Source organism: Chiloscyllium plagiosum, chromosome 29 (assembly GCF_004010195.1).
Source record: "Chiloscyllium plagiosum isolate BGI_BamShark_2017 chromosome 29, ASM401019v2, whole genome shotgun sequence".
NCBI classification, from domain to species: Eukaryota; Metazoa; Chordata; class Chondrichthyes; order Orectolobiformes; family Hemiscylliidae; genus Chiloscyllium; species Chiloscyllium plagiosum.
In genome coordinates, this window is record NC_057738.1 from 37,906,392 (window position 1) to 37,931,977 (window position 25,586).

Genomic DNA, 25,586 nt, shown 5'->3' on the forward strand with positions numbered 1-25,586 from the left:
AACTGTACCATGTGATCTTTCCAGGACTTACTAAAGATCATTATATCATCCAAATAGACTGCACAGTTTGTTATCCCAGCCACAACTCTGTTCCTGAGTCTTTGGAATGTGGCGGGTGTGTTCTTCATTCTGAAGGGCATCACTTTAAACTGATACAGCCCATTTGGGGTTACTAACGCAGAAATTTCTTTTGCCGTCTCTGATAAAGGTATCAGCCAGTGACCACACATTAAGTCCAACTTGGTGATGTAACTGGCTTCTACAACTTTCTCGATGCAGTCTTGCATTCTATGAATTGAATATGAGTCTGATTTTGTAATGGCAATGACATTCTGATAATCCACGCAGAATCGTTGAGTCCCGTCCGGTTTGGGAACTAAGATGATTGGTGAACTCCACTCGCTCTGGCTTGGTTCAATGATATCCTCATTGAGCATAGCCTCTACCTCCACCTGGACCTGTCTGGCTTTGAAAGGATTAAGCTGATAGGGGTGTTGTTTTATTGGAGCAATATTCCATACGTCTACTTCATGTTCAATAGCATTAGTCCTCCCCATCTGATTCTTACATGTGTCCTTATACTGCAGTAACAAATCTTTCAACTGCGTTCTATGCTCCTGAGACAGATAGCTTACTAACCTATCCCACCCCTTAAGGACTTCATTTTTTAATCTATTTTGAGGCACATCAAAATCCACATCATCTGGATTTGACTTCTCACTCTGCAGGGCAGTAACTAACACTTGTTTCTCCAGTTCTTTCTCTCCAGTATAATATGGTTTCAACATGTTCACACACCATACCCAGTACCTTTTTTTTCTATCTGGCATCTTTACTAAATAGTTCACCTGACTCAACTTTTTATCAGTTTGATAGGGACCACTAAACCTAGCTTTGAAGGGATCTCCTATCACTGGTAACAGTACTAACACGTCATCCCCTTGGGAAAACGTCCGAATCTCAGAGCTTTTATCTGCCACCTGCTTCATTCTACACTGTGCCTTCTTCAGATGTTGTTTAGCTAACTCACCTATTCTATTTGGTCTCTCCCTCGCCTCTGATACATAATCTAAGTGTGAGATCTCCGACTTTGGTCCTGTCAGTTTTTCGTTAATTCATTTCAAAGGGCCTCGCACTTCATGACCGAATATTAACTCAAAAGGAGTGAACTGAGTCAGTTTGTTTGGGGCATCTTTAATGGCAAACAGTACGAATGGGATACCTTTATCCCAATCATTCAGGTAATCCTGACAGTATGCTCTCAACATGGTCTTCGAGGTCTGATGCCATCTTTCTGAAGCTCCCTGGGATTCAGGATGATACAAGCTAGATTTAAAGGGCTGTATACCTAAGCTATCCATAACCTCCTGAAACAGCCGAGCAGTAAAATTTGACCCTTGGTCCGACTGAATCTTTCTGGGTAGTCCATACCGCGTGAAGAAAGCTACTAACTCCTCTACCACCTTTTTTTGCCTTGACATTCCGTAATGGAATTGCCTCCGGAAATCTGGTACACACATCCATTATGGTTAACAAGTATGGGGACCCACACAATGAATTATAACCCGCATGAAAGGTTCTTCAAATATGGCAATGATGGTGCTGGTTTTATTACCGCCTGTGGCTTAGCTACCATTTGGCATGTATGACACATACGGCAAAAGTTAACCACATCCTTGTGTATTCCAGGCCAATAAAAATGTTTTTTGTACCTTAGTCTGAGTCTTTCGTACCCCTAAATGCCCTCCTCCAGGTAGTTCATGTGCTACCCATAACACCACCGGTCTGTATACAACCAGCAACACAATCTGGTGCACTTCGGCCCATTTGTCCTCTGCACTAACCTGCCATGGTCTCCATTTCCATCTTAGGATTCTATCTTTCAGATAATAACCCTCCGGATTATTCTCTGCCTCCTTTTCAGAGTACGCATTCACATATATATCTTTTATTGTCTTATCTTGTTGCAAGTCCCATAGCCTTTCAGGACTAGACACGTCTGTCTGACCCTCTGCCTGTTCAGGTTTTTCTGCACCATTACATCAAACAGGGTATCTACTAACCAACCCTCAACTCCTTCATCTTTCTCTTTTTGCTTCGTGCTGTGACTTATGATAGTGGATCTGGTTACCACACAGTCTGGGAAAATACCAGGATATTTCTGTTTTAACTCCTCAGTTTCTTGGTCTTCCTTGGGCTTCTCCACAATAAGTGGTGTCACTCCCACCTTGGATCCTGCCAAATCATTCCCAAGAACAAACTGAATTCCTGGAACTGACACTCTGTCAATCACTCCCACTGTAGCTTCTTCAGTCTTGGCACTCCAACCTGATCTTACATTGGGGAACATTAGATTTCTGTCCATCTATCCTACAAATTACCCCACTCTCGGGTAACAGATCAGAAAGAGTCCATATTCGCTCATCCCTTACTCTCAGGGACTGGTTAGACCCTGTATCTCTCAAAATTATAACTTCTTGTCCCTCTCCCCCTATTCTTTCTGAGTAAACTTTACCCATAGAGGCAGATTTTTTGTAGAGATCAGGTACTAACTCCATACCCAGCCCCTGCCTAGGCTGTGCACTTGCCTGCAGCTTCTCAGGTCGTCTTGGGGTCTCCTTTGCTACCTTCACTAATACCACTGGCTTAGCTTCTTTTACCACAACTTTTCCCACAGTGCCTTTCTTTAACGGCCAGCACTGTGTCTTTATGTGCCCTACTTTACGACAGTAGAAACACCTGAAACCTTTCACCTCCTTTCCACCCTCTTGGGCTTCTATTATAATCCTGTGGTAAATCCTTCCCAGTGCTCTCTACTCTTGGTTTAGTCGTGTAGGGTCTCCCTTTTTCCCAACTTCTATCCCTCACAGGAGGGAATTCTGGCCGGAAGCTTGTCACATGCACCAACATGTACTTATCTGCTAATTCTTGAACTTTCTGTTCCTCCACGTGAATTCCTACCATCTCGGTAAATCCTTCCCAGTGCTCTCTACTCTTGGTTTAGTCATGTAGGGTCTCCCTTTCTCCCAACTTCTATCCCTCACAGGAGGAAATTCTGGAGGGAAGCTTGTCTTGTGCACCAACATGTACTTATCTGCTAATTCTTGAACTTTCTGTTCCTCCACGTGAATTCCTACCATCTCTGGAAGTGAGTTTTTAAACTCCTCCAGCAGAATAATCTCTCTTAGAGCCTCAAAGGTCTTATCTATTTTCAAAGCATGCACTCATCAATCAAAATGACAATGTTTAATTCTTTCAAACTCAACATAAGTCTGACCTGGTTCCTTCTTTGTGTTTCTGAACCGCTGACTATATGCTTCTGTTACCAATTCATAAGCACTTAAAATAGCCTGTTTAACCGTTTCCTAATCTCTTGACACCTCATCTAATTGTGCGGCAAATACCTTGCTCGCTCTGCCTACCAGTTTAGTCTGTACTAGCATTACCCATAAATCCTCAGACCACTCCATCTGCCCAGCCAAGTTTTCAAATGAAATAAAGAAGGCAGAGTTTTGACGTATGTATATATACATCACTACCTTTTCTTTTAATCTCTATCCTGTTAACTTGACTTTGCTGACTAAATCACAACTTCTCAGGTTCAAATTCTCTCTTTGCACAGCTGAGAACCTTCTCTCTTTTTCTCTCTTTTTCTCTTTCTCTTTCCCCTCTCTCTCTCTTTGTTTATCTTCTAACTCCATTTTCCTCAATTGTAATTTGAGTTTTTCCACCTCTACTGCACTTGTCTGTTTCTCTGACACACCTAAGTGTTTGAGTAATTCCCTTACAATTTCAGCTTTACTTTCGTCCTTGGTTAAACCCAAATCTAACTGATTTGCTAATTTTAAAAGCATGGCCTTTTTCTTTTCTTCTAAACTTTTTTGGCAAATTTGAGAATCATCTTCAAATCCTAGAACCTCCAGCAATTTTTAAGAGCCATTTCTCTCACTTTTAATTTTGGTGACTTGTGGTTGGTTAAATTAAACGAATTGCCCCATCTACGTTTTATTTAAAGATCTAGGACACTAATCTGCAAGTGTTAAATCTGCTGGGAATTTTCATACCCCCATATCTATTGAAATCTGTCTAAACAGTTCAAATCCCGGATGAGCCCCTAAAACTGTTACAACACAGGGTAAACCCTCCTGCTTAATTTAAACCAGCAACACAGAAAATACTTATCCCATGCAGTAATCTGTGAAAATTCAAGAGGCCCAGAACTATTTAAAGTAAAAATTACCAACTTGATTTCTTAAAGTACAACAGACAATAATTTCCTAATAGCTATTTACAACTCTTTCCTCTAACCTATCTTTTATCTTTCCCTTCTACAATGCTAGTCCCATAAAACCCCCAATTTAAGATTTACAAAACAAAACTTCATATCTCAAAACAAGGCAACTTTCGGTTCTTTTCTGTATTCCTGTGTCTTCCTTTCTTCTTCTCGGAGACTCTGCTTCACAGGTTACTGATCGATAAAGGTACCTTTTAGAGAGCTATTTTTTGGGCAGTCTGCACATGCTGGCTTGCCAGTTCTCCTCCCACCTGTTCAATTTTCCACAGTCTTCTATCCACAAAGCATCGGTTTGTGTCATTGGCTTTTAAGATTGTCAATACACTAAATTCAAACTGGATTGGAGTTTGGAATTGTTTTGGGGTATAATTTAAACTGATTGGCCTAATTCAAATCTGTTTTTGTCTCTAAGCAACCAGCTACACTAACTGCTGGACCAAAAGGTTATGTTATAGTATATCTTTTTTCAGAACACTTGGTGCTGTCAGGTAGTTCTGTTGCTTTTAACTCTCTTAAAGGTACAGTACACCCACATCTTCTTAAAACTTTCCCTGCTCACCCTAAACCTATGCTCTCTTGTTCTGGACTCCCCCACTCCAGGCAAAAGACTTTGACTATTCACCCTCATGATTTTATAAACCTCTATTAGGTCACCCCTCCGCTTCCGATGCTCCAGGGAAAACAGCCCCAGTCCATTCAGCCTCTCCCCATAGCTCAAATCCTCCAACCCTGGCAACATCCTTGTAAATCTTTCCTGAACCCTTTCAAGTTTCACAACATCCTTCTGACCAGAATTGCACAAAATATTCCAACAGTGGCCTAACCAATATCCTGTACAGCTGCAACATGACCTCCCAACTCCTGTACTCAATACTCTGACCAATAAAGGAAAGCCTACCAAACGCTGCCTTCACTATCCTATCTACCTGCGACTCCACTTTCAAGGAGCTATGAACCTTCACTCCAAGGTCGGTTTGTTCAGCAATACTTCCCAGGATATTACCATTAACGTATAAGTCCTGCTACGATTTGCTTTCCCAAAATGCAGCACCTCGCATTTATCTGAATTAAACTTCATCTGCCACTCCTCAGCCCATTGACCCATCTGATTGTACTCTGAGGTAACCTTCTTCACTGTCCACCACACCTCCAATTTTGGTGTCATCTGCCAACTTACTAACTATATCTTCTATGTTCATACCCAAATCATTTGTATAAATGATGAAAAGTAATGATCCCAGCACCAATCCTTGTGGCACTCCACTGGTCACAGGCCTCCAGTCTGAAAAGAAACTCTCTACCACCATCCTCTGTCTTCTACCTTTGAGCCAGTACTGTATCCAAATGGCTAGTTCTCCCTGTATTCCATGAGATCTAACCTTGCTAATCAGTCTCCCATGGGAAACCTTGTCAAATGCCTTACTGAAGTCCATATAGATTACGTCCACCGCTCTGCCCTCATCAATCCTCTTTGTTACTTCAGAAAACTCAGTCATGTTTGTGACACATGATTTCCCATGCACAAAGCCATGCTGACTATCCCTAATCAGTCCTTGCCTTTCCAAATAAATGTACATCCTGTCCCTCAGGATTCCCTCCAACAGCTTGTCCACCACCGACATCAGGTTCACTGGTCTATAGTTCCCTGGCTTGTCCTTACCACCTGTGACTATCAATGATACAAATATCTCAGTAAGAGGTCCAGCAATCACTTCCCTAGCTTCCCACAGAGTTTTAGCAAATACCTGATCAGATCCTGGGGATTTATCCACTTTTATGCGTTTCAAGACATCCAGAACCACCATCTCTGTAATATGGACATTTCTCAAGATGTCACTGTCTATTTCTCCACTTTCTACATCTTCCATGTCCTTCTCCACAGTAAATACTGATGCAAAATACTCGTTTAGTATCTTCCCCCATCTCTTGTGGCTCCACACAAAGGCTGCCTTGCTGATCTTTGAGGTGCCCTATTCTCTGCCCAGTTACCCTTTTGTCCTTAATGTATTTATAAAAACCCTTTGGATTCTCCTTAACCCTATTTGCCAAAGCTATTTCATGGCCCCTTTTTGCCATCCTGATTTCCCTCTTAAGTGTACATTTACTGCCTTTATAATCTTTTTAAGGATTCACTTGCTCTCTCCTGTCCATAGCTGACATATGCTTCCTTCTTTTTTTCTTAACCAAACCGTCAATTTATTTTGTCATCCAACATTCCCTACACCTACCAGCCTTTCCTTTCACCCGAACAGGAATATACTGTCTCAGTTCTCTCGTCTCTCTTTCTATCTCTCAATCTCTTTCTTTCTCTCTCTCTCAACATTTATTGATCTTTGTGTGTGTCTCTGTCTCTCTGTCTCTTTCTCTCTTAGTCTCTCTCTCTCGGTCTCTCTGTCTCTGTCTCAAATTTTAGCAATCTTATGGAAGACTGGCAGAATTTGATGATGGAGCCAAAGAATAGCCATTCCCACTTACTGATGGAGCAAGAGCTCGGTAAAGCAGGTTTCCGGTTTGGAGAAGAGGTGCAAGTTGGATGTGGGGAAGAAATTTATCTGCAGTCAGTGTTCTCACTGTTAAAATGATTGATTGAGAACAAGAGGGCACAGATTTAAAGTTGCAATTTAAAACAATATAAAAGAGCATGAAAATGCAGCTGTCAATATTCAACCGTTATTACATTTACAACAGTTACATTTGTAAAAGAAGCAAAGTTGATTTCGAAAGAAAACACTATTCACGCAACGACTAATTGGGGTCTGGACAGCACTACGTGAAGTGGGGCAGAGTCAAGTTCAATCAAGTCATTCAGGGTGACATTTGGTGGTTGTTTCCAGGGTTACAGAGGAAAGGCAGGGGAATTTAGTCAAGTTGTAATGCTTGTTTAGAGACATGATGCCCTCTATCAGCACTAATATGATTCTCAGAATAGTAGTAATCTGGAGCTCACAGTAGGGGTGGTGGGAGTGGAGATGATCAATGATTTTGCAAGGAAATGTTACAGGGAGTTGGGGAATTGAATTTGTCCGGCTGTGGGGATAGAGCAGTGGAATGAAGCTGATTTGATTGCTGGACAGAGAGAGACTGCATGAGCTCAATGGCCTCTCTCTGTGCTGTAATGATTTGTGGACCCAGCACACGCTGACATGTTTGCAAAGGATCTCTAATATCTTGAGCTCCATGTGTGCGAGCTACAATGCTGTAGAGTTGTTCGACCACAATCAATCACTTCTCCAGATGTGCAGGCATCTTCCTGGATGTGCATATGAAACAATAGCAGGAATCCCTGATGTGTGATTTTTTTTTCTTCCATTTGCCTTGCTGTAGCCCTGTTCCAGTATTGATTGAACTTGGCACAACTTGCTCTAACCAAAGTCAGGAAGGTGCTGGGCTGGTGCGTCTTCATGTTCTTGTTCTCTGTCATATTAAGGCAGTGCCTGCCCTGCTGTTTCCTGAAATGACCCTGTATGAACAACTTGTGACCCCAGAGTAAAAGTCCAGGGAGCAGGGGGAGCACGCTGAGAATTATTGAGTGGAAGAGGTAGGGGATAGGAGGGAATCAGTGTGAAATGGAGGGAGTTTATAACTGCAGGGTTTACTGTGGTTTAAGAAATGAAGAACCACATTTCCTACAGGTGCTGCTTGTGACAGCGATCTGTGCTCAGGAAATGCTGAGTGGGGGTGGGAGAGGAGAAAAACAAACTTTTCAAGGGGCTTTGAAGCAGGCAAAACTTATCCAAGTCTTAAAGAGCCATAGTGGCTGCCTCAGAAATTGTGACCCCCCCCACTCCCCAACAAAATCTCGAGTCAGGTCATGACGCACGGTTTGGGATCCCCTGCTCTATTGTATGAACTAAAGATCATTCCTTCAAATCAGGAGATTGTAAGTTCAAGACTTGTTCCAGAGACTTGAGCACAAAAATAATCAACAAATTAAAAAATCTTAAAAAGAAACAATTAACGCTTCACTGCATTGCCGGAAGAGTGCTGGTATAATGGCAAATGTATTGAGAATATCACTGGATGGCTGGGTGAAGTTGTCATTGTTCTAGAGGATCATAGAGCTGTTCTCTTATTGGAGATGACTGGTGGTGGTTTACCCCATGCCTCAGCTGAGGGGAGAGTTTGAGAAGGAGAGTCCTTCGTGGTGACCACAGCCAGTGCTGGGAAATGAACCCACATTGTTGGTGTCACTCTGCATCACAAACCAGCCATCCAGCCAGCTGAGCTAACCAAGGCTGATTGGCTGAAACAGCTCCTGAAAGCTATTCCCTTTTTTAAACGCAGGTAAAAATGTGTGTCAAATTATTCCCCAATGACACTAAAAATATTCAATAATTCAGACCTAGGGATCTGAAACCAATTGCTGCCAAGGAAGTTAAATTATTAAAGGCATTTCTTCATGCTGCTCTTAGTCATTTTTTCCAGTTAATGGCCAGAGCATGAACATTAAATTTATAATAAATTTATAATTTAAAACATACAAAAAAAGCTATTTCATATATCTAAGGAAATTCCCCAGCCATGTGTCCTGATGATGGAAGTTCAGAAACTGAACTGGACTAGCTATAAAAATACAGTGGCAACAAGAGCAGGTTAGAGGCTGGGCATTCAGCAGTGAGTAACTCACCTGCTGACTCCCCAAAGCCTATCCACCGTCCACAGGGCACAAGTCAGGAGTGTGATGGAATACTACCCTCTTCTCTGGATGCACATAGCTCCAACAATATTCAAAATAAAATGTGCCAAATGCACACAAGCAGTACCTGGGCTGATAAAAAAAATATTATATCTGTTTTGTCATGCAATTTTTCCACAGCAGGTTTGGTGAACGACTAAATGTGGACTTAAGTTTTGAAGTATTCCCTTTGCTTACTGATCAGGGTGAAGTGTGAATTACTACAAGTCATCCTGTTTCTCTCAATTAATGTTCTGTGCCATTTCCCTTCTTCCTTTGTTCTGAAGAAATGAGTTTCATCGATTGCATGTTTCCAACCACCCACACTGGTCACTTTCTTGAAACCACAACTAGAAGATTGAAAGTTACATGACTGATTTTTTGCAAGCAGACTATTCTGTTATTGCATATTCTCAAAGCTAATTTCAAGGAGTAGCACTCCACTAATGACACAACAACTGCACATTTACTTTACAAATGGCAACTTTTTAACTATGGTGCTTTCTCTCTTACCATCTACTTTTCGAGATGTTAGCAAACAGAGTTTCCCTTCTGAAGGTCTTCATTTTCATCTCTGTTTGCACCCTTGCTTCTGAGTCAGAAGGTTCTGGGTTCAAATCCCACTCAATAATCTGAGCAGAAAAATCAAGGCTGGCAGTCCAGTGCAGTACGGAGGGTGTGCTGCACTCTTGTAGGGGCCATCTCATGGAGGGGACTTTTAAGTAATGGTGCAAATCCCCCTGGGCAAATGTAAAATATTCCCGGGGGGTTTTTCATGGAGATCCAGGGAAGTTGTCCCTGGTCTCCTGGCCAACATTTATCCCTCAGTTGGCATCCCAAAACAAAATTGATCATTGTCACACTGCGGGAGCTTGCTGTGTGTAAATTGGCTGCTGCATTTCCTATATTGCAGCAGTGGCTAATGGTATCAGCTGCAAACCACTTGGAGGTTTCTGGTGGCTGCGAAAATTCTCTTCATCTTTGAATCAGTGTTTGTTCTTGCCAGGTTCTCTTGTGATACCTTTGCTGTACCACTGCAGCTTTTCTTGTGAAATGTATTAGTCACATGTCACTTCAGGCCCATAGTAATGTGGTTGACTCTTAACTGCCCTTTGCAATGGTTCTAGCAAGCCATTCAGTCCGAAGGTATTTAGGAATGGGCAATAAATGCTGGCTTTGCCAGTGCTCCCATGAGAAACTAACAAATGTAAGGTACTTTGCATATTAATGGAATGCATGGGAATGGGATGCTGAGTATGGAATTTATCTCCACTGTTACATTTTGGGTTATCAGATTTTTAAAAATCAGGTAGACCCTTCTGCCTGAGTTCCCAATCTCCACTCTCATTATACTCCGCTCTGAATCAGGAGCAACTCATTCATTCAACTTTCCACCTTGCGTTATGAAGTACCTGATCTGCTTCAAGTTGTGTGTGTGTGTGTGTGTGTGTGTGTGTGTGTGTGTGTGTGTGTATATGTACATATCTGAGGAACTGAAACTGTCCTGTCCTACAGAAATCGCTATCTTATGCAGCACCGAATTCTGAGCATTTGCTGTTTTATATTTGTATTTCTATTTGTAGATCATGTGGAAGTTGCTCAACAGAGCCTGTTCGTAATAAATCTTAGTCTTTTGTGCCTTCTGCCGTGGTTCAGTCCCTGTACATTTGCACTGTACTGTTGTGTTTTGCTGATTACATCTGGAGGAGAATATAAAGCTTAGAAATGATCTGTGCTTGAGCAACATAGTAAGAGATGAGAATAACTTTGGCTCTCAGGGCTTAATGATTAGGACTGAAGCAAGCCTATTTCTTCTAACAAGCCTGCCCTTTCAAGTTCATTTTACTTAACTCTGCACCCAGTTGTTTCTTGCATCGGACAATCTCGTAATGTTATTGGACTGTTAATCGGAATGAACACTTTAAAAAAACCTGGAGAAACTAAGCGAATTTGGCGGCATCTGTGGAGAGAGAATCAGTTAACATTTTGAGTCCTCTATGACTCTTCAAAACGGAGACCCCTGTATTAATACCTGAATTCAAATTCCACTGTCGCAACGCGATAGAACTTGAATTAATCTGGAATAAATTTACATCTCTCCCTTAATGACTGTGAAGCTACTGGATTGTTGTAAAGATGCATCTGGTTCATCATTGACCTTCAGGGAAGGCAGTCTGGCCATACGTAACTCCAGACCCATGGCAGTGCGTTGTTGACTTGAACTGTCCCCAGGAACAGTATCATTTTGGTATGTGTCTGGACACACAGACAACATTGATTCAGGGAGATGACTCAGAACTAACTTCTCATGAGCAATCAGGGATGTGTGATAAATATTGGCCTGGCCAGTAACATTCATATCTTGGAAAACAAGATACTGTTAGGAGTTAGGAGTAGGGGTAGGCCATTCGACCCTTTGATCCTGTTCCATCAGTCAGTGCGATCATGGCCATCATCCAACTCAATAACCTGTTCCTGGTTTCTCCCCACACCCTTTGATCCCTTTAACCCTAAGAACTGTACCTAACTTCTTGTTGAAAGCATTCAATGTTTTGGACTCAACTGCTTTCTGTGGCAGAGAATCCCAGAGGTTCACCACTTTCTGGATGAAGACATTTCTCCCCAGCTCGCTCCTAAATGGTATACCTCACATCCTTAGACTGTGGACCCTGGTTCTGGATTCCCCAGTTTTCGGGAGCATGCTTCCTGTTTATGCCCTGTCTATTCCTGTTACAATTTTATAGACTTTCTTTGAGATTCCCTTTTGTTCCTCTGGAGAGAGTTGAAAGATAAATTTGCCTCACTATCCCACTTTGCAACTTCTGGGAATTTCTGCCACCACAAAGCAGAAATATTGAAAAGTCATCAAAGCAACAGGGTGTTTTTTTCAAGGAAACCTACAGCTATCCAAACAGTAAAGCCAGCTGCATCAGAATGAAAATCTGAATGGCTCACTAATGGGACAGGCGAGGCCAGCTCCACCTGTTCCATTCAGATTCACCGTACCATAAACCTCCACCAAGGCATTCACCTACTGGCAAGAACTAAATTAATTCCCTTGCCTGCATCTCTCAACGCGTTTTCAAAATGCAAATCTGCCACTTTTGCAAGTTTCTTGTTACATCGATACTATTGCAGTAAGTGACTGCTCAACATTGCATAACAGTTCGAATGAACATGGCTTTCCTGCTGTAGGCTGGCACTTCTCCATTTCTGACCTTTTCCAATTTAAGCAGGGCTCTGGGCAGTGGTTAGACATTTGTACTTAAGTCGATGGAGCAGTCTTCCCTTTATGCAACTCCTGGCCGCACCTCCGAAACTTGGCTGAGTCTGCCTGACAGATTCCTGTTCCTGTTTTCCACAGAAATGTAAACATGACCCTTGGTTTAGTCGGTGTTTATCTGTGCCTGCCATCACTTCAGTATGTCACTAGTTCTGTCACATTAAACAATGAAGTTCAAGTTTAACCTTTGGAGTAGATTTGGAAATTGTCTAACGTCGACCAGGCTAAGAAACAGGATAGTTCCTTCCTGCAGTACTGGGGGCTGAAGTGCTACAGCGACTCTGCCCTTACATTTGTGTCAAGGTATTAAACAGCAGTTTGAAAAACTATTCCCTCAACTCTTCTGGTATCTGCAGGGTGAGGCTCGGAGCTCTGTCTGTCGCCTCTGCAACCATTCCCACCGCCACCCCAACCCAAACCCCACCCCATCAGCCACCCTCCTACCCCACCCCCACTCCAACCTAAACCCCACCTCACCACTCACCCCCAACCCAAATGCCCCACCCCATCAACCACCGCTGAGGGCTGCAACAGGTTTCGAGAGAGAGAGATTATGTGAGGGGACTCTCTAGTCCGAGGCACAGACAGATGTTTCTCTGGCCAGCTGTGAAAAATCAGAATGGTGTGTTGCTTCCCTGGTGCCAGGATCAAGGATGTCTCAGAGAGGGTGCAGAATGTTCCCAAGGAGGAGAGGGCCCAGCAGGATGTTATTGTACACATTGGAAACAACGACATTGGGAGGGAAAAGGATGAGATTTTGTAGGGAAAAATAGAAAGTTAAGCAGGAATTTAAAAAAGAGTCCTCGAGAGTAGTAATATCTGGATTACTCCCGATGCTATGAGCTAGTGAGGGTAGTAATAGGAGGATAGAGCAGACGAATGCATGGCTGAGGAGCTGGTGTATGGGAGAAGGATTCACATTTATGGATCATTGGCATCTCTTCTGGGCTGGAAGTGACCTGTACAAGAAGGATGGATTACATCTGAATTGGAAGGGGACTAATAAACTGGCAGGGAGATTTGCTAGATCTGCTCAGGAGGATTTAAATTGGTATAGTGGGGGTGGCTGGGTGGGAGATCAATCTGAGACTGGTACAGTTGAGAAAAGTAAGTCAAACAGTCAGGGCAGGCAGGACAAAGCAGAGAACAAGATAGGACTGGCAAATTAAGCAGCATTTATTTCAATGCAAGAGGCCTAAAAAAGAAGGATCCCAGCTCCAAGCTGACTTGATACCAACAACCTTCACTCCCAGCCTCCCTTCAGTCACTTCTAGTTCCTGCATAAGATTGTCTATCCCATGGTTGTTTAACATTGCCTCATTGTTTTAGACCATGGTGACAGACTACATAAGAGACTAAATAAAAACGATTTTGGGAATGTGGGAATTTTGGGAATCCATTTGATTGTAAAAAAAATATACCCAGCTTCCCAGCCTGTGACCAGATAATCCCATCTGTCCCCAAACATCTGCTTGGGATGCAGGTGCCTGTTGTATTTGGTCCTTGAAGTCATATTCAAGCTTTATTTGCTTGAATACCAGCAATGATGGAACATGAGGTGGAGGTACCAATGTTGGTCTGTGATGGACAAAGTCAGAAGTCACATGAACCAGTTTATAGTTCTGAAATCACAAGCTTTCTGAGCACTGCCCCTTCTTACGTGTAACTTCTGAAAATGATAGACCAGTTGTTGGAGTTAGTTAATATATTATTGCATTGACAAGTCTTGATTGACTTGGTTTATGGCATAGAGTAATTTATGCAAATTTTGTTCTCTAGAGCAATGACGTTATTAAAGCCAGGCTATTTGGAGTATAATGTGACAGGTTTTTCTTTTTGTTTAGTTATGTGAGGGAGAGCTAGTCCATGAAATCCCCTGGTCTTGTCACGTGAAAGTCCAGTCTTGCACTCACAACGATAGCCTCTAGTTTCTAATCGGGCACAGGGGTATTTGCTTTGCAATGTGTACAAGAGGGTCTGAAGCACTCCTCCCTTGTGACTTCCTCCAAGGTACCACTAGCTGAAAGTCTTTCAGGAAATTCCACTTTAAACTTTCTACTGAGATATAAATGCAAGTATTCCTGTCTGTTGCAGGTCTTTCCAGTGTCCAGAACAAGCTGACCAGTCACTATCGGTGGGACACTGATGTGCTGTTTCAACAGTGGCCAAAGGTGGACCCAGTCTATCTGCAGCAGCCAGACACCGTGACGATGGTTGTCAGGGTAAGATCCTAAGTGAGGAGTAGAAGTTGCACCATGGCTGATGGAGATGAATCTTAAATATACCCCTGGTTTTCCATGGCACTCGTTCTGTTACACTTGCTTCATCTTTCTCTATTCTGCATTATTCTCATAATGCCTGGCTTATGCATTGTTCCCAGAAATCCTCCTTTCGGTGTCTCCAAGGTAGCTGATGCTGGCTTCCACATTACTAGATGCCTGATCCATGCTCAGTATGTGTTTAGATACACAATGGAAGGGCTAATTCTCAACTGTCCTCTGAAACCAAAGATGTAACAAGCCACTCAGGTATTGGGAATGACTGACAAATGCTGACTTCACCTGGTGATTCCCAGGTCCTGCGAATGAATTTAAAATGAAATTCCTGTGCATGACTAGCACAGTAGTCATTCAAGAGTGGAATCATGACCATGTTGCACTATCTGGGTCAAGCAATGTTAGGGGGCAGCTTGTGTGTGGGTGTGTGTGTGTGTTTGAGCGGATTGTTATTCCCCAAATCCAGGATTGGAGAGAAAGATTACATTACATTTTTTTACATTACATTTTTTACATTACATTACAGTGTGGAAACAGGCCCTTTGGCCCAACAAATCCACACCGACCCGCCGAAGCACAACCCACCCATACCCCTACATTTACCCCTTACCTAACACTACGGGCAATTTAGCAGGGCCAATTCACCTGACCTGCACATCTTTGGACTGTGGGAGGAAACCGGAGCACCCGGAGGAAACCCACGCAGACACGGGGAGAATGTGCAAACTCCACACAGTCAGTCGCCTGAGGCGGGAAATGAACCCGGGTCTCTGGCGCTGTGAGGCAGCAGTGCTAACCACTGTGCCACCGTGCCGCCCATCAAAGGCCTCAAACATCCAGGGTGACAGTAAGGAGAAAGTGAGGACTGCAGACGCTGGAGATCAGAGTCGAGGAGTGTGGTGCTGGATAAGCACAGCAGGTCAGGCAGCATCCGAGGAGCAAGAGAGTTGATGTTTCGTCCTTCATCAGGGTGACACCAAGTCTTGTTTCATCTCCACTCAGTTGCTTGTAATTTCAACCTTCCATTGTGTAACATTGTCAACTCAGTGGGTAATGTTGAACCAGGAGTGATTAATATTAATCACTGTGTATGAAAACTGGGCACTTTTCATTCTATGTCTTAAATACCCTCTCTCTAACAACCATGAAAAAGCCACGATAATTTACCCCCCAAGTTGTCTCTTGTCATCAGAAAACTTCCATCTAATTCTAGAATGATACTTAATACATTTCAAAGTGAAGGCTTCCTTTTACAAAGTTTAACCCTCCACATGCTTCAGTGAAGTCCATGTCTTCCCTTGTGCAAGTTTAATTCACCTCAGATGTTTCTATTGTCACATATTGTACCATGCAAGGAATTATGGTAGTGTAATGTCAACACAGTCAATGTTTCTAATCAAACAGATATTGTTAGCTTTATGCAGGTGAGCAGCGTTTGTTTGATTCAACTTTGATCCTTTTAAAATGCACAATTGTGTGCTATCTTCATAAATCTGCTTTTCAGCACTGTCCTGGCATCTTTTTGACAAGGTCTCGGAATTCCAGCTTGAACATTGCAGTGGCTTCCCTCTGGCGAAAAGCCAACCATTTTCCTGTTTGAAAGAAAGAATATCACTGTCTCTCATCCCAAAACTCTGTGCTTATAAAGGGGTTGAAACTGGAGGGTGCCTTCCAGTAGGCTGCGTGTGTGTGATGCGCCTGCATGTTCCAGCCTGTCACAGGATTTCTGCTTTGTGTCGACTGGGAGTTCTCGAGATTGTTGAAAGCTGAGAATCTTATTGACTGTTTTAAAGCACGTCTGATCTCTGAAGTGGGTGTGAGCTTTGTGAACAACCTTAATGTTTTCTTTTAAATTCTTCACGCGATTCAGGCATCACTGGCAGGTCCAGCATTTATTACCCAATCCTAATCATCTTTTAAACTGATTGGCTCCCTGGTCTATTTCAGAGGATAGGTAAGAACCAACACGTTGCTGGGAGTCTGGAGTCACATGTAGACCAGCCCAGGGAAGGAGTGTGGATCTCCTCCCGAAAGGGCATTAGTCAGCCCAATTTTCTTAGACAATTAACGGTAGTTTCAGAGGTGCCAGTGCTGAGACTAGCTTTCCATTCTGGATTCCCCTAGCTGAGTTGATGGTGAGTTGCCATCTAGAACTGCCGCTGTTCTTGGGGTGCAGGCAACACTTCAAGAGTGCTTTTCAGAGCTGTGAGGTCCGTGTATGGCATTGACTTACGAAGCTGTGTTGGCATGCTGATGGGTGTGCAAAGAGCCATGGTGTGTTATGCAGTCATACAGGTTGGAGGGTCCAGCTGCACCCACGGGTGCAGGTCAGGAGGGAGTTGCAGAATTTTGATTCAGCAGCATTGAAGTAACAATGGTCAGGATGGTGAGTCGCTTGAAGGGGAACTTACAGGCAGTGATTATGTTCCCATCTTTCTGCTGTCCTTGTCCTTCTCATTGGTTGTGGTTTCTGAGGTGGGATTTGAACCCATGACCCCAGGCCAACAGCCTCTGGATGACCATTCCAGTGACATTTCCATGATGTCACCGTCTTCTCAAATGCCAAGGGTACTTGACTTTCTGTCACACTTTCCGCTTGTGAATCCCACTCTTGAGTGAGTTAGAAGGAGTTTGATCGACGAGTCAAGATTATTGAAGATCAGGCAAGAAAATGGTGTTAATCGATTTATCGGCCATGGGCTTAGTGAATGGACAGCAGGTTCAAGAAACTGTATGATCTACTCTTTCTAATTGACACAGGCTTACCAATAACTTGGCGAAGGTGAGGACTGCAGATGCTAGAGGTTAGAGTTGAGAGTGTGGTGCTGGAAAAGCAGAGCAGGTCAGGCAGCTTCCGACCAGGTCAGGCAGAATCATTAATGATGAAGGGCTTTTGCCATAACCATCAATTGTCCTGCTCCTTGGAAGCTGCCTGACCTGCTGTGCTTTTCCAGAACCACAATCTCTTAGCAGCAACTTACCCAGCTCCAGGGATTCTGGATACTCCAAGATGGAGGATGGGAAAAAAATTTGTAGCTGTAAGAGCTGCTGTCCATGCCAACCAGATATCCCAACCCAATCTAGTCCCACCTGCCAGCACACGACCCACATCCCTCCAAACCCTTCCTATTCATATCATCATCCAAATGCCTTTTAAATGTTGCAATTGTACCAGCCTCCACCACTTCCTCTGGCAGCTCATTCCATACATATACCATCCTCTGTGTGAGAAAGTTGCCTCTTAGGTCTCTTTTATATCATTCCCCTCTCACCCTAAACCTATGCCCTCTAGTTCTGGACTCCCTAACCCCAGGGAAAAGACTTTGCCTATTTACCCAATCCATGCCCCTCATAATTTTGTAAACCTTTATAAGGTCACCCCTCAGCCTCCAACGCTCCAGGGAAAACAGCCCCAGCCTGTTCAGCCTCTCCCTGTAGCTCAAATCCTCTAACCCTGGCAACATCCTTGTAAATCTTTTCTGAACCCTTTCAACTTTCACAACATCCTTCTGATAGGAAGGAGACCAGAATTGCACACAATATTCCAACAGTGGCCTAACCAATGTCCTGTACAGCTGCAACTCCTGTACTCAATATTCTGACCAATAAAGGAAAGCATACCAAACGCCTCCTTCACTATCCTATCTACCTGCGACTCTTATTTTCAAGGAGCTATGAACCTGCACCCCAAGGTGTCTTTGTTCAGCAACACTCCCTCGGATCTTACCATTAAGTGTGTAAGTCCTGCTAAGATTTGCTTTCCCAAAATGCAGCACCTCGCGTTTATCTGAATTAATCTCCATTTACCACTTCTCAGCCCATTGGCCCATCTGATCAAGATTCCGTTGTAATCTGAGGTAACCTTCTTTGCTGTCCACTGCACCTCCAATTTTGGTGTAATCTGCAAACTTACTAGCTATACCTCTTATGGTCACAGCCAAATCATTTATATAAATGATGAAAAGTAGTGGACAAGCACCGATCTTTGTGGCAATCCACTGGTCACAGGCCTCCAGTCTGAAAAACAACCCTCCACCACCACCCTCTGTCTTCTACCTTTGAGCCAGTTCTGTATCCAAATGGCTAGTTCTCCCTGTATTCCATGAGATCTAACCTTGCTAATCAGTCTCCCATGGGGAACCTTGTTGGACACCTTACTGAAGTCCATATAGATCGCGTCCACCCGCTCTGACCTCATCAGTCCTCTTTGTTACTTCTTCAAAAAACTCAATCAAGTTTGTTAGACATGATTTTCCATGCACAAAGCCATGTTGACTATCTCTAATCAGTTCCTGCCTTTCCAAGGCTCACTGGCCTATAGTTCCCTGGCTTGTCCTTACCACCCTTCTTAAACAGTGGCACCATGTTTGCCAACCTCCAGTCTTCCGGCACCTCACCTGTGACTATCGATGATACAGATATCTCAGCATGGTCAGAGAAAGAAACCTATACTGCTGTTGGACACAGCAGTGTATCTGCACAGTTACTGCCTTTGCTGTTTGCATTCAAGTATCTCTGGACATCAGAGTGTGTCTATGAAAAATTAACAAACAGTGAAATTCACAGCTGACCTTGGCTGGATGAGTATATGAATAGGAAGGGGTTAGAGGGACATGGGCCAAGTGCTTGTTAATGGGACTACATTAGGTTAGGATATCTGGTCGGCATGGACAAGTTGGACCAAAGGGTCTGTTTCCGTGCTGTACATCTCTATGACTCGAATATACAACGTGCATAGCATCGTCCTACAGCTGTGCAAATGTGATGTTTGAGAAATGACAAATGCTGTTGACTGCATTGCAGCCCTGTCACTCACTGCCCATGTTCTTTTCTATAAGAAATTGCAAGTTCAGACCTGACAGATCTAAAGTTAATCCACAACCCACGCTGAATTAGTTGGTCACAGCCAAAGCAGCAGTTAACTCAGTGCCCTGGAGTTAGAGAGGATTTACGTCAGCAGACTAGGGAGCCTGTCTTGTAGTCTCTCCTTCAATGAAAAGTGTGTGTGGGATGAGGCGAGGCCAGATGTGGTTGCTAGTTGAAATATTAGACATCAGCCGTCTCATTATGCAGGTGAAGGTTTCACCGCCTTCCAGTATCAAAATAACAAAAGCGAAGGTAAAGGGAATATTGGGGAGGGATGGGGGGTGGAGTGGTTAGGGGGTGTAGGGAAGGAAGGGGAATCTAGGTGTGTGAAGTCTGTTATGTGCATCCATTTCTCTGGCTGTCTTCAGCTGCCTCAATCCTGAAAATCCTGAATCCTCCTCTTCAAACTCACCCACTCCCTCTTCCCACAAGCCGCCTACCATTTCAACACCTCACCCTGCTCCCTGGCCAACATCTCTGTCTCAGGCTTGTTGCAGTGCTCCAGCAAAGCTTAGCACAGGCTGGAAGAACAGCATCTCATTTTCTACTTGGGGAGCCCGCAGTCTTTGGGACACAACACTGAGTATATTTAAAGCCTGAACACCACCTTCCATGTCCTTAACTGACCCCCTCACACACTTCAGGCCCTGTCATGACATGGGCTGCTTTCCTCACAGTCAATCCATTCTCATAGTCCCTACTGTCATCTATCTAGCTTCTCTTAAAAATGAAACGAACTACAGATGCTGGAAATCAGGAACAAAAACAGAAATTGCTGGAATAGCTCAGCAGGTCTGCAGCATCGCAGATGGACTCCATCTCCGCCTATCCGTTCACTTCGTTTTCCCTTCCCCCGCCCTGCAGTCAGCATAAATACCACTTTTTGTTTGCAGCTGCTATCAGTTCTGAAGAAGGGCCACCAATCTTGAAGCACTAACTCTGCTTCCTGTCCACAGACACTGTCAGACCTGCTGGGTTTCTCCAGAAATTTCTGTTTCTGTTTCAGATTTCCAGCGTCAGCAGCCTTTATTTTATCTTAATGTTTGTACAGCTCTTTTGATCACCTGCTCCTCTCACCCCCATCCCCACCCTCTACCCCACATGTCCTGAAGTAGCCTAGAACCCAAGTTCTCTTGATAATGCTGCTGTGTTGCACCATTTGACACTCTGCTGTAATATTCTGTGACTCAATTAAAGGCATGATGGGAAGGTACCGGTGGTGGACTGGGGTGAACAAAGTCAGAAATCACATGACACCAGGTTATAGTCCAACAGGTCTGTTTGAAGTCACTAGCTTTCGGAGCGCCGCTCCTTCATCACGTCAAAAGAAGAGAAGCACACAGGCGCACAGTGTGTAATTGGAGAGATCAAATGATTATATAAATAGTGTGAGTTGTATCAACAGGCTGAATAATACATCTTTGCAGGTGATCAAGAGTGTCAGATGGTGAGAGTAAAGTGCCAACACGTGAATAGCAGGCGAAGGGACGACCTATAATCTGATTAATTGAGGTAGAGAGATAATTACAAAACATCAAAAGTAAGGTGGTGCTGGTGACAAATCAATGACTGGAGTAACATGATTGATGTAAGAGTCACATGCTGAAGATCTAACCAAAGTAACAAGTAATCCAAATCTGTACAAAGGTGCTATAGAAATGCAAGTGGTGGTTGTTTCTCAATTGCTTGTGAACTGGGGAACTGAGTTTTCAGTGGAATGGCCTTGAAATGCACATGGTTTGTAATGATGTGTGCAGCTGCGCAATGATAGCTGACTCTCGTACTCTCTGAGATTAACCGATAACTTCTGTGTAACTGCTGATGTCGTAATAATGACATCATGAAGCTTCTGGCCTGCTGCCATTGCCACAGCTTGATCTGGGTTGATCAGGGCAGTGACCAAGGAAACCGAGAGCTCTGCTGGTGACTCGAGAACCGCAGTGGGAATGAGTGCCAAGCCAAAGGGCATCTTTACAAAGCTTACAAAATCGGAGCCCTGACCTGCTGCGTCTGTCCATGGGCAAAGCTGATCTGATTACTCCACGTTTCGCCAGTTAACCTTCCTCACGCCCTCCCACTTATCAAATATCTAGCTATCTCCACTTTAAAAATGTTCAAGGATAGATAGGGTTAATGGTAGGTGTCTTTTCCCTAGGGTACGGGGTTTCAAGGCTAGGGGACACATTTTTAAGGTGAAAGGAGAGAGATTCAAAAAGACATGAGGGCAATTTTTTTTTGAAGAGGGTGGTTCGTGTGGGGAAGTGGTGGATGTGGATGCCGTTATAGCATTTAAATGACATTTCGATAAGTACATGAATAGGAAAGGTTTGGAGGGATATGGGCGAGGAGCAGGCAGGTGGGATTAATTTAGTTTGCTATTATGTTCGGCAAGGACAAGTTGACCAAAGGGTCTGTTTCTGTGCTCTATGACTCTTCTACCATTGCCTTTTGAGAAAGAGAGTTCCAAGGGCTTTCAAACCTCTGTGAAAGAAATTTGTCCTTATCTCTGTCTTAAATGACTAACCATGAAGCAGTGACCCCAAGTTCTGATCCTCTCTCAAGAGGAAGCTTCCTTTCCACACACATTCTGTTAAGACCTCTCAGCATGTTGCACATGTCACTCAAGTGACCTCTTTCTCTTGTAAAATCTCCAGCCTTTCCAACTTTTCTTTATGCAAGAACCCACCCATTCAGGTGTCATCCCGGTACTTTTTGGAGATCTTGAGTTCAGTTATCTCTCTATAAGGCTAGAGATGGTGGATATATAAAGCCAATCAGTAACAGACAGTCCCATTCAATTGCTCAGCTGTTTCTCATTTTGCGCTCTCTTTCTCTCTCCAACAGATCAACAACCAGGTTTGTGGCTCAGTAAACCTGCCTCAACGAGTCATCCAGAATGTTGAGAGAGTGCAGGAGCTCATTCTTCAAAGTGAACTGGGCATCAAACAGCTGCAGGGACGGGTCATCAAGAAAACCATCCTGTCTCCCAGAGCCGCCCTCATCAATTTCCTCGTGGAAGAATAAAGAGGAATAATGGAGCTGCTTATGTTTTCTAAAGATTCTGCTGTCCTGGACTTGCACTTATGGTGACGTGAAGCCTAACAATTCACACCACAGCCTCATTATTTTAAGGAATGAATGTCACACAGAAGCTGTGCACTGGAACCTCTAATTAAGACAGACATTGTGTCTCACAGTTACTCCTTTGAACTCCTAACTTCTGCCTGTCTTTGAAGGTTGAGAGTGACGAAGCAGAGTTGCTGATTCAGATTGGAATGCTCCTGACAATGGCACTAACCATTCAAGCCGTCAGGAAAGGCCGGGTGGTTGGAGAAGAGTTGGCAGCAGTGAAATGGGGACTAAGTTACTGAACCATGTCGTCGAAAGTGTTCTGGCCTCCTCTTCCTCCGAAGGAATTACTGAGAAAACTGTTGGTCTGCACCTATTTTTACGTTCCGATCGCCTTCAGTTTTTTTGGGAAATGAATAAATCTCATCTAAATGTGATTAAAGACCTGGCATTTTGATAATAGAGCAATGAAACATTGATTGACTAAACGTTAAAAGTTTGTGAGAAGATTTGTAGCTCGGGTGCTCGTTGTGGTTCTGTTCGCCGAGCTGGGAATTTGTGTTGCAGACATTTCGTCCCCTGTCTAGGTGACATCCTCAGTGCTTGGGAGTCTCCTGTGAAGGCTTCACAGGAGGCTCCCAAGCACTGACGATGTTACCTAGACAGGGGACGAAACGTCTGCAACGCAAATTCCCAGCTCAGTGACTAAACGTTAGGTGTAATTTAACTAAAAATGCAATTAAATGTCATAATTGTGTATTCAGAAGGAAAGCAAAAATTTAGTTTGCTAAAAAGGAATAAGATCTATTGCTCCAACCATAACTGTTCAAATTCTGAAGAGACAGACTACCCCGATGATTTCTTCTATTGGTAAAGTGAGAAGGTGCAAATGGTTTGAGATGGGCACAGCACTCGCTCACCACCACCACGTCCCTGAGCTTCCATCTCTCAGGTTGTTCTATCCTTGGGTGCAGTGGATAAATGGATCATGATCATGTTTGACTGACTCTATGCCAGTTCTTTGCAACCTGCAACACAATCTTCAGAACGTGAAATGACCACGTTTACATGGTTGAGAGCTTGTGCTTATCAATCCTGGATGAGATACCCCTGGTCCAACACAGTTTGGTGATTGGTTTTCTTCGTCAGGTTGACTTCAGTGCTTCACATTGTCTGTTCTTTGTGGTACTTCCTCCCATTTGTTTGCTCGGAGTGATTCACAATGTGCATTAATTATGGCTACGAAATTTCCATTGCAGATGCCTATATTTTGATTTTTTTCAAAATTCACTTCTGAGCCTTTCTGTTTCCATCGCCCCCACCCACATGCAGTCCCTTCACCACTCCTTTAATAAACTGGCTCCACACACACTTCGTAAACTTGCCACAATGCTGAAATCATCATTGGATCGAACCCAGGGCAATGCTAAGAGGATCATGTGGTCCGGATAGAGTGGAATTTTCTGTGAATGAGTGTGCTGTCTGTAAGCCAGGCTGCAACGTAAAAACTGAGCAAGGCTGCATGAGAGACTTCGAACACACTCATGGCCTACTGTGGGGAATCAGCACCTTTAATGTTTGTGTCACTTCAGCATTCCATATACATGTTAATGAGGCAGGGAAACATTGGGAATTCTGTTACAGAGGGGTCCAGGAGAGTGGCTGATCAATATTGCAGGAGCCTGATGATATCAGTGAACATTTTCTTTTACATAAACATGGCAAATGTACCAGTCAAGACTTCAGCTGTACCAGGAGACTGTTGGAGAGATCAATGTCCTGGTCATCATGTGATCTCACATCACTTGCCAATGATGTAAACTTGCTTCACATATTTACAGTAACCCTTTATACTACATGAACACAGTATGTTTGTTCCTGGTGCAGGAGATGGAGCCCTGCATTAAATATGGCCACTATGATCCAACTGCACATGCTCAGCATCATCGTGGTCAGACACAGGTCTTCATTTATTCTGCAGGGGTCTCACTGGTTAGGGAGTAAACCTCTTTGATGCTTTGGAGTGAAAATGGTAAAAGTCTAATTAGTTTATCTTCAAATGACCAAAAAGGGAGTGATTGGACTAAGAGGAGCTAGAGGGTTGCCTACTTGCCCAGTGATATTAAATAATCACCTCTCTCTCTCATATTGTGCATGTGTTAATCCACCTCGTGCAGCCAGTGATGGGTATAACAAAGCCAAAAAGGTTATTCTCTTATTCTGTCTTTATTTCCAAAGTCCGGTTTCATCTTTTGGAAGGAACAATTCCAAGTTGCACCGTATTTTCATCTTTGCTCTTTCTCCAGTCATTCATGCTGTGGATGAGGTTTTATGGAGGACACGAGCTAAAAGCAATCACATCAGCCCATCTGCTGCTTATGTCGCCTTGATCCTGACAAGAGAAGGGGCACATTAGAAGGCTTGGGATTTGTTATTGAATCATTAGAGTAAGGTAGGGGAGGGGAATAATGGAGGGTGTCGCAACACCATTGATATTATCAAACCCATGTAGACCCTGCAAAAAAGTGGGCAAGGTTTCATTTACAATTTAAAATAGAGAGTGAGAGATGTACAGCATGGAAACAGACCCTTTGGTCCAAGTTGTCCAACCAGATATCCTCAATTAATCTCATCCCATTTGCCAGCATTTAGCCTCTAACCCTCTAAACCCTTCCTATTCATATACCCATCTATAATTGGACGTTTTTCTTTTTAATGTAATTTAGCCAGAATTTAAATTGTTACAAATATAAATAAGGTTGGATCATTAATTGTTCAATGGTAGAAATTAAAGAAAGGTGTGTTTTGTGGTTCTGTGGTATTGTCCGTACCTCTGAGCCAGGAGACTTACATTCCAAGTCTCACCTCCCGAGTTGTGTAAAAACGTCTCTGACTAGGTTGAATAGAACATATTAGAGTCATAGAGATGTATAGCATGGAAACAGACCCTTCAGTCCAACCTGTCCATGCCGACCAGATATCCCAACCCAATCTAGTCCCACCTGCCAGCACCCGGCCCATATCCCTCCAAACCCTTCCTATTCATATACCGCTTAAATGTTGCAATTGCTGACCCCTCAGCCTCTGACTCTCCAGAGAAAACCGCCCCAGCCTATTCAGCCT

The 25,586-nt window shown here is 43.5% G+C and overlaps 1 protein-coding gene across 4 annotated transcripts in view; it reads left to right on the top strand.

Moving 5' to 3' along the window:
* The window catches only part of lars2 (leucyl-tRNA synthetase 2, mitochondrial), a 155,120-nt gene extending 132,107 nt beyond the window's left edge, over positions 1–23,013 (top strand). For 3 of the 4 annotated variants that reach the window (XM_043719578.1, XM_043719579.1, XM_043719580.1), the window contains exons 20-21: positions 14,347–14,474; positions 22,239–23,013. In XM_043719578.1, coding sequence (XP_043575513.1) covers positions 14,347–14,474; positions 22,239–22,418 — 308 coding nt within the window. In that variant the 3' untranslated portion in view covers positions 22,419–23,013. Of the gene's footprint in view, positions 1–14,346; positions 14,475–22,238 lie in introns of those variants that run through there. The other variant, XM_043719582.1, reaches the window with a different exon arrangement.
* The last annotated feature ends 2,573 nt before the right edge of the window (positions 23,014–25,586 follow it).